Genomic DNA, 14,384 nt, shown 5'->3' on the forward strand with positions numbered 1-14,384 from the left:
CAGAAATTTTGATTTTGCAAATGTTTCCAAAATTATATTTTGGGGTGTGCATAGAATTGCATTTAATGGTCCATTTTTTTTTGCTAGTATTTATAATATAATATTAAATAGCACTTAAGTGTCACTTTCAACTGAATTGAGAATTCAGCAGAACAACAAATTTATATTGAAGTATGAAGGCAATGTGGTTAATTTTTTTTCCATAATTTTTAATGCTTCTCAATCTTTTACATTTCTATAGCATGCTTTCGTTAAAATCCTCAGGATAAAAAAAAAAAGAATCATTTATAAAGCATATTTCCTGTCATAGTAAAGTTGGCCCATTTTAGCAATGATCTGCCTTAATAATTATTGTACTTAAAAAAAAAAAACACATGAAACATACCAGAACAGTGTAAACATTTTGTAACATTGGATTGTATCTATTATTTATATTTATTTCTCGTCACTCCTGGACTCCAAACACAAGAACTCCATGCTTGCCGCCAACCTCCCATCAAATCCACATTTCTTACCAACTAATATTAATATTAAAAATATTAAATATTAAATTAAATATTAAAGTCCCAATGATCGTCACACACACACCTGGGTGTGGTGAAATTTGTCCTCTGCATTTAACCCATCCCCGTGTGATTTTAATCCATCCCCTGGGGGAGAGGGGAGCAGTGAGCAGCAGCGGTGCCGCGCTCGGGAATCAGTTGGTGATCTAACCCCCCAATTCCAACCCTTAATGCTGAGTGCCAAGCAAGGAGGTAATGGGTCCCATTTTTATAGTCTTTGGTATGACCCGGCCGGGGTTTGAACCCACAACCTTCCAGTCTCAGGGCGGACACTCTACCACTAGGCCACTGAGCTGTAATCCACCGTCTGCATGCCATGTGGGCCTCCCCTCCCTCCTAATTCCCAATCCAAACCCCCTGATAAAATCCCTTGCGTATTTCTTTGTGGGTAATCATTGCCTGAAGGTGTGGTGCCGTCTGGGATTATAGCTGAATCAGGAACTACGGTCCTCGCTTATATAATAGGGCTTGAGGTTGGCTGTCACTTCTCCGTTATATCAAGTATGGTATCACAAAGGCTTTTTATTCAGGTTTGCTGAAGGAAAAATGTCTGAAGAGTCCTTGTGATGAAGTGTGGGTCCTTATGTTATTTGTGGCTAAATCTGCTGGTCTTAGAATGAGGCCTCATGGGTATCGGAGACATTTTCTGCTTACCTGGCCTACCTGACGACTCTGGGTGGGCCTCTCTTTAAGAACCAGATGTACAGAACTCCAAATATAAACTTTGAAGCTGCCAGGTAAAACAGTAGATGTAAAATCCAAACGTTTTTACTTCTCCCCCGTCTTCCAAAGGCCCTTACTGATATCCACTTTGTGGTTTGCTCCTCGACTTTGTAAAGAGGCAGCAACTTGACCCTGCAAGAGTGTTGTCCATGCCTGTTGGCCCGTGGAGTAGTGCAAGGGAATGACGTCATAAATAGAGGGATTTGATGTTCCCAAGGAACAAGAGCTGCATGGTTAGTCGAAAAATCACAACCGCTTTTGGAGCCATCACGGCGAGAGTAAATCTCCCAGTACTGATTGGTTTGAAAGCACTCCAACTTCTCTGCAGGAAAGTAATCTGGTGTCAGGGGATCAACATAGTCCAGTTTCTGACCCAATCATTTGAAGTAAAGGCTCGGATAGACTTAGAAAATCAGAGAGGAAGCCAAAGTGAAAATAAATCCAGTTATTATTAGGCGGATATTTGAGTGTGGTTTGTTTGTTTGCAGGATTTGAAAAGAAACAAAAATGCAATTGATCGACATCATGAACCAAAGAAATACTAACGGAATCAGTGGTCAAATGGAATCAGTCGTCAAATATCTGTGAATAATTGAAATTCCATAAATATCTGGATTGGTCTTCCTTTCCAGGAAAGCTGAAAAAATGTCACCTTGCAAATGAAATGCTAACCAGATGTTAGGCTGCTCCCGTCTGGCATTGTAGTAATAACTTTGAGCGCTCTCAGTAAGTACAAATCTAGTCAGTAGAACTAGATTTGTTTAGGTCACTTGTAAAAGAGGATGGGAAAATATCATATACTGGAAAAACAATCATAACATTCTAAAGTAGAGGCCCTGACAGAATATGTTGGTGTGGTTTTTTTTTTTTTACCTGTGTGCAATTACTAGAAAATGGCTAATAATGAGGATAAACATTTTAAAAAATGGATGATTGGATTAACAATTGCATTTGTTTACCAAGCAGATATAAACTATCTGTCATATTATGTAGCGGATGAAGTTCATGGTACTAACTGTATCTTAAATCTGGAAGTTGTATTACCACGGAAATAAATAATCAATAATAATTCATGGGAATAAATTTAAAGAATGTAATTTTTTTTACTGTAATGTCAGAAGATACTATATTTGCAATACATATCTGAACAAAAATACAATGATATGACACCAAATAAAGATTTAAGTTTGTAATACAGTGATCCCTCGCTACTTCGCGTTTGGTTTATCGCGGCTTCACGACATTGCGGATTTTTTTCCCAAATTAAAAAAACATTTAATAGTCCAAATAAAACTTCTAAATTGAGGAAACATGTGTCTAACCTTTAGGACAATGTAGTATTGCTCCAAATGTTCGTTTACATTCTTTAAGAAGTCCGTTTCCGCGTGTTAGCACGATCGCGAAATAGCATCTTTCCGCTAACTCGTTAGCCTGCCCAGTACTTCTTGTTGATGCCCGTATTTCGCGGATTTCACTTATCGCGGGTGCTTTTTGGAACCAATTATCCGTGAAAAACGAGGGATTACTGTATCATAAGAAGCGAGTAGTTTTTTCAAAAGAATCATGCGAAACAATCTTAAAAAATAGATTCTATGAGAATAGGCGTATAAAATTTCATAAAATCATTCATCTTGCCTGTTACAGTGATCAATATTGAACACAATAAACCATTAAAAGTGCAATTGTGACAGAAATTACATTAGCCAACATTACGGTTGGAAAATGCAATGAGTCCCGATCATTTGAATTCTCCTTCTGCTGTGTGCCTCAATAACAAGGTCTCACAGTCAAAGAGATGAGGTCAAAGTCATACTTCAGTGACACTTGATATTCTCCACCAACTGGAACCGTAAAATCCTCGCAGCTCAAATTGTGAAAACAGCTGAAGTTGGAATGGAAGCCCGCCGGAGCGCTCTGTTAAATATTCAAACAGATCCGCCGGCAAACGCTTCAAGGCCTCGACGTCTCTTCCTCTGAGAGCTCCGGCTGGTGTTTAGCTCACGTCTTCAGGTTCTGGTTGTCTTCAAGGTTTGCCTGCTGGCCGACCACCGGATGGTATGAAGACGAGGAGGATTTCTTCTGGAGAATAGTTGCATTTTTCTGACCTGGACTTCTTCCGTTTCGCAACTTGTCTTTGTCTTTTCGGATTTGGGATGTCCCACTGCTGCCTTTAGAAGAAACCGTCTGACCTCTGAACAGTTGAGCCTGACGTTGGCACAGACCGATTTTACTGAGAAGAATGAACACATCCCCTCTGAAGGCTTTGGTGAAGATAGCGTAAAGAAATGGGTTGGCACATGAGTTGAGTGGGTAGAAGAGCACCAACAATATCTTCGAGTTGGAGACGGTGATGAGCGGCTGGTCCAACACTGCCGACATGGCGTAGAAGGAAATCGGTGCCATGCAGAGAAAGTCAGTAAAGATGAGGACCGCCATGCGTTTGGCTATGTTGGTATCTTTAGATCCGGAACGATATTGCGGATTGTGAACGGCGCAGTAAATCTTGACGTAGCAAGCGCAGATGACAAGAAAAGCCATGACGTTGAGGACAAGCACAGATATGACATAAACCAGAGCTTCTGTGGTTTGGATGTCCATCGGGAGACAGATGCTGACTTTCTGGTAGCTGCTAACTCCTACGAGTGGGAGCAGCGCCAGCAGGAAGCAGAAGATCCAACCCCCTAGCATAACCGCAGCCGCGTGGTGAAGATGCAACTTACGATCCAGCCGCATCGCAAACGTGATGGCGTACCACCTCTCGAGGGTTATCACAGTCAACGTGTAGACAGACAGCTCGCTGGAAAACACGGTGAAGAACCCAGCGAGAGCGCAGCCAGGGCCCGTCTGCCAGTCGATGGCGTGGTTGAAGTACTCCGCTCGCGTGTGGAGATCCACCGAGGCGATGAGCAGCAAGTAAATCCCCATGCAGAGATCGGCGAAGGCCAGGTGGCACATGAGGAAACGTGACACGGAGAGTTTGTAGTGGCTGGTGAGCAGCACCAGGAGCACCACCACGTTCCCCAGAACTGCCAGCAGGCTTACAAACCACACAGACACCCGCAGGAAGGCAAAGCCCATGATGTCCTCACAAGGGTTGAACTCATCAGGCACCGGCGCACACATCACCTCCTCCCCCTCGTCGCACAACACCACGTAATCGTAACGATTATCAAAATCTTCGCTTGGATCCTCTTGAGGGTTCATGAGCGTTTCTCCAAAACCCACATCCTCATCCGGATGGCCACCAAAGTAGGCGTGGTAGTGCAAACTGCCGTGAAAGCCGTCTCGGTCGTCGTTGGGTTCCTCTGGGATGTCTACGGGGCCTTGGAGGGAAGCCGTGTGGAGCGGCGCTACAGAACGCTTCTGATGCTGGTCAGCATCATTCTGGAGGAATGCTGTCAGGTTGCAGAGGATGTACTCCCTAAATCTGAAAAACACATGGGGGGTTACAAGCCGGATCTATGAGCATGACCTATGATCTAAACCAGTGGTCCCCAACCACCGGGGCGCGGACCGGTACCGGTCCGTGGGTCATTTGGTACCGGGCCGCCAAGCCGCACAGGAATTTTTTTTTTTTTTTATCGACGATCAATTAATTCAGGTCAAACAAATAAATAAATGAATAAATAAAAAAAATTAAAATTATGTTGTTTATACTTGTTTTTATGCCAGTCGTATAATTTTTTTTCATCGTATTTAGATATTTATTATAAATGTATTATTTATCTATATAAAGGCCGGTCCGCAAAAATATTTCTGACACGTAACCGGTCCGTGGCGCAAAAAAGTTTGGGGACCACTGATCTAAACCTATGATCTAAATTATGCTAGAAAAATAGATTCTCTTTAAAAATTTAACTCAACACACTTCCTCCATTTAGTTGGACCAATACAAAAATCTCGGATGAAACCCACCCTCGTTTCTTTTTGAGATTTTTGAAGCCGCAGCAGTGGCTGGGGTAGGTAAGATTAGCCGTGGTGAGGTGCTTGAAAGTTTTGATAGGTGGTAATTTCTTAAGGGCCCAAGCATTACGGGCCTTCAGCTCTCTGAGGGACTCCATACCGCTGGTGGGCAGGGAGGTAATCCCCGTCTGGGATATGTCTCTGAGGGACAGAAAAATTTGAAGCATCACATGATCAATTTTGGCCTGATTATTGGTAAGTAAATAAATATGTGTGAGGATCTTACAAAAGCATGGGCCCGCTGATGGCGCCGTCAAAAGCTCTTTCGTCCAGTTTGGTCAAATATTTATTCCTGTGAAGATCACTGCACAGGCAAACAAATCGTCAAATCATCGTTCACATTTGAGTGACAGTGTAGAGCAGGGGTGTCAAACTCTTTTTTTTCGCGGTCCGCATTGTAGTCATAGCTTCTTTCGGAGGGCCATCCACCTCCTATTATATACAGTAAAAGCTACAAAACAAACTCGTTTTCAAATCAGACGAGTAAAAACTGGTCAAATATTTAAAAAAAAAAAGATATTCTTAAAAGTGAAGACAATTTGCAATTCTAGTAATGACACACGTATTTGATGCACAATTTGACTTCGCGGGCCACATAAAATGATGTGGCGGGCCGTATCTGGCCCCCGGGCCTTGAGTTTGACACCTGTGGTGTAGAGAAATACTAAAATCCCACGGGCCTCATTTCTGCACAGTTCTGTAAAATTAGACAAATGACACAACGGAGCACTTCTTAAACACACCGTTCCCTCACCACACATCTTTCGACAAATCTGGAGCTGTGTTTGTTTTGGTCGAGCTGCACTGGCTTCATTTAACACTTGGGTGGATGTAACACGCCAAAACTAACGTCACACGTGCTCCGACTTTGGTCGCTCACCAATGTAGGCTCTTGTAAAATGAACATATGCAAAGAAATTAAAAACAAAATGCAATGTTGAGCTTGGAGATGGTCACAAAGAATCCAGTGTCCCCTGAGTAAATGCAAGAACTTCCTGCTCCTCAATTTAGAGGCACAATATTTTCCCATGAGAACTTGAGTGGGCTAATCAAAAGCTTGGCTGAAGCGAATATGAGAAGATCCATTTGCAGCAGAAAAAACACGACACATGTCAGCAATAGTTTAATCCTACGAGTTGTGAGGTCTGAAAGTGCTGAGCAAAGTTGTCAAAAAAAAAGTGGAAGAAATGTACTTAGTCGCCCGGAGGTGAGAAGTTAAACGCGAGTCTCATTTTCCATCGTTTAAACATTTCCTTTCTAACTGTCGTCAGTTTGATTCAACAAGTTTTGACGTACACTTGATCCAGCTTGGTCCCGTTGAAGGCATGATGTTGGATTTCTCTGAAGCCATTTCCATAAAGCATCCTGAAAAAGAAAAAAAAAAATCTAATAACCTTGCATTGTTTTGAATTGCTTATGTTCTAACACGGCATCTCCATGTACACAGTGACGTCTTGTCTTGTCTGTGCAATTTTGTGGTTTACATTTCCTATAAATGCAGCGCCGTGTATTAAATTTACAATCCCCCCTGACCACATGTCCGTGAGTGCCTGTTGTGTGTTTGTGTGCTAATACATACGCACAACATGTTCTTCAAGTGAGCTCATTCTGACCTGTCTGCAGCTCTTCAAACTATTCGAGGCTTAGTATTTGTTTCTCATTAAAAGGCAATTTGCTCAAGGTTTTAATATGGACATTGCTACTATTTATGGAGCAAACCTTTTCTGTTTTTTTTTTTTTTTTGTGTAGTGGGTTATGATCTTCTGATCAGCTGCACCTTTTTTAATAAATGTTATGACTGAATGTACGGGAATGTTTCCATGCATCCTGGAGAATCTGGAACACTGGCTAACCATGTTTCCAGTCATGGAAGAGCACATGGAAATAGTCTGATAAACAAAGTACAGTGAATGGAAGTATATTTGTGGGCGGGGCTAAAACTTTGAAAGCATAGTTCCTAATATCACCTCATCAGAATTTAGAATTAGTTAAAGAGTGATATATATTTTGTCAGTATCATTCCAAAATTGATAAATTACCGTATTTTCCGGACTATAAGGCGCACCGGACTATAATGAATTACCCATTTTAAAACTTTGTCCTTATATAAGGCGCACCATTAATGCATCATGTCAGATTTTTAATCCAAATCAAATCATTCTCCATTTTCGCTTTTTTATTTCAACTTCAGACACAACAAATTACTTCATAATCACAAAATAATGATCCATAGTCTTTTTGATTCATGATTCATAGTCTTCAGCGGGCCATTTATGATTGATTTCATGACACAATACTTCGGGCCAGTTTAAATTTAGGAATTTGGTCCATATATAAGGCGCACCGGACTATAAGGCGCACAGTCGGCTTTTGAGAAAATTTTCGGTTTTTAGGTGCGCCTTATAGTCCGGAAAATACGGTACATTAAAACGTATGGAACAGTGTACATTTGTGTGTGAACTGTACGTGTCATGCCAATAGCTCACACTGTCAGCAAATCACTGGTGATGCCACGGAAGGAGTTGGGTGGAATGACAGTAATGTGAGGATGATCTACAATTTCCCTGCAAAGAGAGAAGAAGCCCAACAGAGAAAGCTTTAAGTACATTGTATACTCTTCTCTGGAAAGTGGCAGAGATGCAATGGAAGATTGATGCCTTCTCACTTTTTCGCTGGAAAATGAAAGTGGGTAGAGATGTTGATTGAAGGAATGACTCAATGGCAGAAAAACCACACGCTTGATGACTCACAACATCTTGAGAACATGTACTCATAACAAGTGCAAACGGCCACATAATAAGTGCTTGTGTAGTGTTTTGCTCTGTACACTTCATTTAATGCCATTTGAGAGCTCTGACCACGGCCGCATTTTGGTTGGAAGTGGACCAAAGCAGTCACTCCAAGCAGGAAGTCACTAATTTGTCTGCCAGTCTGTTCCAAATTGTCTTGTCACATTGAGAATATGTCAGATGGAAAAGAAGTGAGCCGCATAAGCCCAGCCATGCTTCAAAATGGATAAAAAACAATAAAACCTGAAATTGTTCTTTGTACGAAACATCAAAATTCCAAAACATTGCAGAAAAAAATATTAGCACTGTAGTGGTAAAGAAGCAAATTTTTTTTCATTATTATTTATTATTAGTTTTGCTATGTTTAACCAAACCGATGCACTTTTTACAGCGTTTAAAAATAACTTACAGAATGAAATTGTTTTCATTTGAGTGGACGCTGCTCAAATCAGGAAAGCTGTTAAGGCCTGTATTGAAAATCCCCCTGATGGAGAAGAAGAAACTGTTAGATGTGATACAGTAAATAAAATTCCACACATTTTCCAATATCAGCAATTGAATTTAAGTCTTCCTTTCAAAATAAAATACACATCAAAGCAATGTGTACATTACTTTTGTACATTACATTATCTGACTCACATTTTTAATGGCTGTAAAGTGAGCCAATGTCAACTAAATGTTTCTCAAGATATGTGACTTATGAAATGGATGCTAAAAATAATAAAAAGTTTTAATAATGTAGGAAAGTTGTTTTTTAAAAAATGGGATGACAAGTACTCACAGGTATTTCAGGTTGGGGAGATTCTTAAAGGCTTCCGGGTCAATGTAGGTTAAATTCTTTGCATTCCGTATTTCTCTGATTGAACAGAGAGACAATATTGTGTTGAAATTTACAATCTTATCAAAGAAAACTTTTGGTTTCCATGAGAAAGTGAATATATGGAATCAGTGGAATACGGCAACATGTCATGAAAACCTGCTGGAACATCTGAACAAGGTGCAGGTCAGTGAAGGGAAATTTGATGCTGACAGCCAAAACCAGAAGTAGGAATGAGACGGGGGGGGGGGGGGGGGACTGTTTCATTAATATGTTTATTTTGGTTCACCCTGGCTGGACAGAACAGTTGTGTTATGTCTAAGGTCAAATGTGTTTTGGCCATATTCACATCCTGGCTAACGGCCTAGCAGGCAAACTCACTTACTTCCTGATGCTATTCGGGCAGACTGTTTTACGAGCTGATACATTAAGAACTGTTGCCAGTCTGTATGCTTAATTGGTGGAGTTAAATTATTTTACCGTATTTTCCGCATTATAAGGCGCACCGGATTATAAGGCGCACCTTCAATGAATGGCCCATTTTAAAACTTTGTCCATATATAAGGCGCACCGGATTATAAGGCGCATAGAATAAATAACATTGCTCAAACGTTAATGCAATCACATTATAGTAACACTCGAATTAGTGAAAACAATAACAATATATCAATAACTCAACGTTGCTCAAACATTAATATCACACAACACACAAAATAAACACGTAAAGCTCACTTTAATAAATTAGTCCTCATCCACGAATCCATATTGGTCCATATATAAGGTGCACCGGATTATAAGGCGCACTGTCGGCTTTTGAGAAAATTGGAGGTTTTTAGGCGCGCCGTATAATGCGGAAAATACGGTAATTTAAAATTTTCTCTAATAAACCAGTGGTTTGAATTTTTTTTCCAATGATTATTAAAAGATCATTCATTTCAGTGCTTGCCTTATGAGTGCCTTAGTTATTATTTTTAGCACAATATTTCCCTAATAAACTTGGACAAAAAGTAACTATTATGACAAACGTTCACATGCAGCTGTAATCTGCTTCCATTTTGTATTTAAAATTCAGTTGATCTCAGCTCTTTTGCCATTTTGTTCTGCTTGACAGGCTTCTTGAAATAAAAATACACAACTGTCTTTCCCAAAGACCAAATACCACCTCGTATTAATGGCCGTAACCAATTTCTCTTTCTGTATGTAACAAGACTCTGTATTGAGGAATTTGTCTTACTTTCATCCTTAGTGTCCTCCTAATTCCAAGTAAGAACTGTGTATGTAACGATGTGGTTTCAATTTAGTCAAGACCTCCCAAATCATTCGTTCGCCTCCCATGTATCGCTGCTGTTGGCAGCCAAAAGGAAGCAGGGCATTCATTTGTGTCTGACCCTGAAGGAAACCTGAGTGAAATGCTATTATCTCTTATACCGCACCAATCAGAGGCAAATAGGCCCTAGATGTATAAAATAACACCCCCGGAAAGATACCAGATACCAACCTCGGCTGGTTGGAATGATTGCTTCTGTCTGTATTTTTGTTATCCGGCATAAGTCCGCTAGTTAGTCACGACAAAAATTCAGGCGGCAATTGAGGAGGATTTACAGTGCTCAAGTCAAGTGTGGCTGTTAATTATAGTTGCAAGAACAAATATCAGCATTAGTACACGATTATCAATATCTAGTTTCAGATTGTACGCACATTGAAGTACAGTAATCCCTCGTTTATTGCGGATAATTGGTTCCAAAAACCACCCGCGATAAGTGAAATCCGCAAAGTACGGTCACCAACAAGAAGTACTGGGCAGGCTAATGAGTTAGCGGAAAGATGCGATCGTGCTAACACGCGAAAACGGACTTCTAAAGGAATGTAACCGAACATTTGGAGCAATACTACATTGTCCTAAAGGTTAGACACGTTTCCTCAATTTAGAAGTTTTATTTTGACTTTTAAATGTTTTTTTTTAATTTGGAAAAAAAAATCCGCGATGTAGCGAAGCCGCGATAAACGAAACGCGAAGTAGCGAGGGATCACTGTAAAGCTAAACTTTACTTTGAGGCACTTTCAAGGCCGTAACTGAAACTTATCTCGCCAGGGAGCGAATACAGTAGAACAATTTACTCAACCAGGATCAATAAAGAATGTGGCCTTTGTTTCAGATACTCACATGTGGGTGATTTGCCTCAGGTTGTGAAATGCGTTCCTCTCTAGTCTCCACAGAGTCACATCCACTGATATATATCTAAAAGAAATAAACATGATTGATTTACAATAGTTTTTCCAAATCTAGAGCTATTTCCAGATTTATTTAGATTGCTTGTCTCAAAGCCTCTAAATTCGGTGGTAATTTTGCAGGCATCTGCTGGATGTATACACTAGCAGGTCAACACTCACGCAGGTTCAATTTGTCATTGGAAACAAGTACAATACTCTTTAAATAAACTTCCTACCAAGAAATTGATCAATATGTTACGACAAAAAATATTCTTTGTCGACCAATCAGCGGGCTAAAGTGTGGTTGGTTGGTATCCTGCAGATGCAAAAATAAATAAATAAATAAATAAATACAAATTTAGACAACCTGTACATGGTAATAGAGATTTAAAAACACGAATACAATAATCACTCAAATTATCTTTACTCTTTAGTTGATAAATGTCCATCCCTTTCTTATTAGTTACCAGCACAGCAAAATTGAAAGAAATATCTGTATTTTAAAACATTACAAATTATAGATCAAACACATTTTGACGAATAAATGCAATATGGCCTGGTCTACTTAAAAATAACAACTATTAATAATAATAATAATAATTAATAATAACCTATTTCTTTAATTGGACAATCAAACGTGCCGGTTGTCAGAAGCTATTAGCAGTTAGCTAATTCTCCATATTACATCATTCAGATGGAGAACACTACATGATTTGAATAATAGAATGAGAGAAAACTCCCAAATATATTTTATTTTACTCCTCAGACTCTTCTGCAGGGAGTACCTCTTTAATTTTGAACAAAATAGCAGCATTTAAAAGGAGTGCTATTGGGATTCAAGAAATACATTCATATTTCCAGCTGTTCAGTCTGGTGATGATATTAAGCAGAGAACAAGTCAATCCCTTAAGTGTGACTCAGCTGGAAAGAAGAGAAGGAGTAAAAAAAGGAACAGGTGGAGGAGAGTAGCCCATATTTATTTGTTTTCGAGATGTAATCACAAAAAACAAACTTGTTACTCACATCCTTGAGATGTTAACCACCCGGGCAAAAGCATCTGATGGCACAGATGACAGACGAGTCTCAAAAAGCCATCTGCTTGAAAAGACAGCGCATGAAAGAATTTTACTAGTTGAGGTACTTTTGGTGGTGAAAGACATTTATTGTAATACATCACATGATATTGATTTTCTGCAGATTTCTGTAAACCTGTCTTAGTTGACAAAACTGTGTTTATTTAGCTCAATTTAACTTTGAAATCAAAAGCAGCCAAATCTAAAAACTCCACTGATGTCATCGCTTGTATCCAGCGAGAAGAAACAATGGACTAATTCAGAAACTTATGATGTGGCTGAATCACGAGATCATTCAGCGGACACATAACGCACGATGCTTCGACAAATTCAAACAAACACGACACAGAGCAGACCTCGACATCTTTCTTCCCACCCGTCAAAACTTGGTGCAATCCCAAATAAGCAGGATGAAGACCAATTAGCCCATCTTACACACTTCAGGAGAAAATTGCACTCTCAATGAGTCTTCTTGGACCAAAAACTAGAGAAAACATCATCGTTGTGTTTACCATGGACGACATCTCATTTTGCGCTGACTGGAAACGAGTGACTCTGTGGTATATCAACCTGCACATGTTCCACTGAGGTTTATTAAAAATGTCTTAACAGCCCCGTGGCCTCCTGCCCGTGCAGTTACTTGTATATGTAATTCTTTTACCCTAAATGAGCAACTCCAAAATAATTTGAATAGCTTGTACTAAGGTAGTTGTTTTTACTGTTGCCTTGGTGAAATTTCCGTCATAGATGTTTTTTTCGTTGAGTCTTTTTTCCCCTCGAAATAATTCTCAGCGTTGCAAAATGTAAACGTTGGATTTGAACGCGAGACCTTCGATGAGTCAAGTGTTACGCTCCGCAGGTTTTTCAAGTGTGTCTTTGTGTTCCTTTCCACTTCTCTGACTCCCCTTCACCTTTTTACACTCAAAGACCCCCGAGCTAAGTGTACACCTGTGATTACACTTACTACCTCTCACTACTTTTATTTGCACAGCATTTTTCTTTTGATCGGAAACTCGAAGCATAGAGGGAAACTAAGGACACAGTTGAATAAAAATAGACAAATTATTCCTACATGGCATCAAAGTTAGGACTTTTGTGTCAATTATGTCATTGGGGGACTATTAACTACCATTAACATCATTTTTATTTTCAATATTGACTACTGTTATAACAGACAACAATGCAAAATTGAAAAAAAGAATAATTTCTTCAATTGTTTTATCATTTCTCCTTTAGAATAATATTTGACAAAAATATGACTGGCATCTTTTTTATCCCCTATACTAATTCGGTACATGTCTCTTATTTACGTTGCAGCAGTTGCATATCATTCATGCAGTGCGTGTCATATGTCGTGGCTGCCATTTAGTTTATTACTATTACATTTAAATGAAGAATAAAGTAAAAAGAAAAAAATTCTATTGAATGGAGAATACTATTACAGCAAATAGAGTGATAATGTGACTACTTGACAGAATCTGAGTGCCATGTGGGAACACTTTTATTGGAATAACCATTGCATTATAATGATTTTCCCAGCAAAGTGTGCTGGGAAACTCATGGCAGAGGAGACAGTTTTTGCATTCAACATCCATTTAGAAAAATATATATATACTTGTAGCTACAGATGAAAATGTACTTACAGTGTCTCTGTGCTAGCTGGGAAATTGGGGATCATATCAATGCCAATACAAGAGATGGTGCGACTCTTCCATTCTGAGCACTTACAGGCATCAGGACAGGAGTCAGCATTGGACGCGGTGCTCATGTGGAGGATAAACAGGAAGCATACTATCAATTGCATATTCCAGTTCTTCTTTCTTCTTGTCTTTTTTGTCCTCTTGGTGATCTTAGTAAAAATATTTGCAGGATAGCATTGCCCAAATCCTTGCAGAAAGCACTCACTTTTTCTCTTTAGGGTCCCAGGAGGTTCTATGTGACGCTGTGAAGGTATAGGGATGCTGGAGGACGGGGCAGCTGGAGCTCTTTAGTAGCTTTTGGAGGTGGTCTTCATCTTGAGGGTGGACTTAGGAGGCACTCTTGTGTTAGATTGGAGAATAACTCCCAACCCCTCACTCATTATTTAGGGTGTTATGTTACTTTCTACGTCGGAAAAAGACAAAGCGTTGTGTAATGCAGGAGATGATTACGTAAAATTGGTGGGCTACAATATAACACAGGAAAACACAATTTTCATTGAGGTAGGTCTGACAGCTGTTTTTATCTAATTTGTGAATGCGGAATG

At 39.7% G+C, this 14,384-nt stretch overlaps 1 protein-coding gene across 1 annotated transcript; it reads right to left on the reverse strand.

Moving 5' to 3' along the window:
* Positions 1 to 2,766: 2,766 nt before the first annotated feature.
* Positions 2,767 to 14,168, reverse strand: tshr (thyroid stimulating hormone receptor). The gene is made up of 10 exons (XM_037244892.1): positions 13,783 to 14,168; positions 12,090 to 12,161; positions 11,020 to 11,094; positions 8,820 to 8,894; positions 8,448 to 8,522; positions 7,736 to 7,813; positions 6,546 to 6,614; positions 5,476 to 5,553; positions 5,202 to 5,390; positions 2,767 to 4,713 (listed from the first exon to the last, which is right to left on the reverse strand). The coding sequence occupies exons 1-10, from the start codon at positions 13,941 to 13,943 to the stop codon at positions 3,285 to 3,287; spliced, it is 2,301 nt and encodes a 766-aa protein (XP_037100787.1). The 5' UTR covers positions 13,944 to 14,168; the 3' UTR covers positions 2,767 to 3,284.
* Positions 14,169 to 14,384: the final 216 nt, after the last annotated feature.

The sequence above is a fragment of the Syngnathus acus genome, chromosome 24 (genome assembly GCF_901709675.1).
Source record: "Syngnathus acus chromosome 24, fSynAcu1.2, whole genome shotgun sequence".
Classification (NCBI taxonomy): Eukaryota; Metazoa; Chordata; class Actinopteri; order Syngnathiformes; family Syngnathidae; genus Syngnathus; species Syngnathus acus.

Bases quoted from the DNA above. Each gene is read 5' to 3' on its own strand.
- tshr (XM_037244892.1), bottom strand. From the start codon at position 13,943: ATGCAATTGATAGTATGCTTCCTGTTTATCCTCCACATGAGCACCGCG. The intron at 8,895-11,019 runs GTGAGTATCTGA...CTGTTCAATCAG, and splicing joins CTGAGGCAAATCACCCACAT to AGAAATACGGAATGCAAAGA. The intron at 6,615-7,735 runs GTGAGCTATTGG...TTTCTTTTTCAG, and splicing joins ACCAGTGATTTGCTGACAGT to GATGCTTTATGGAAATGGCT.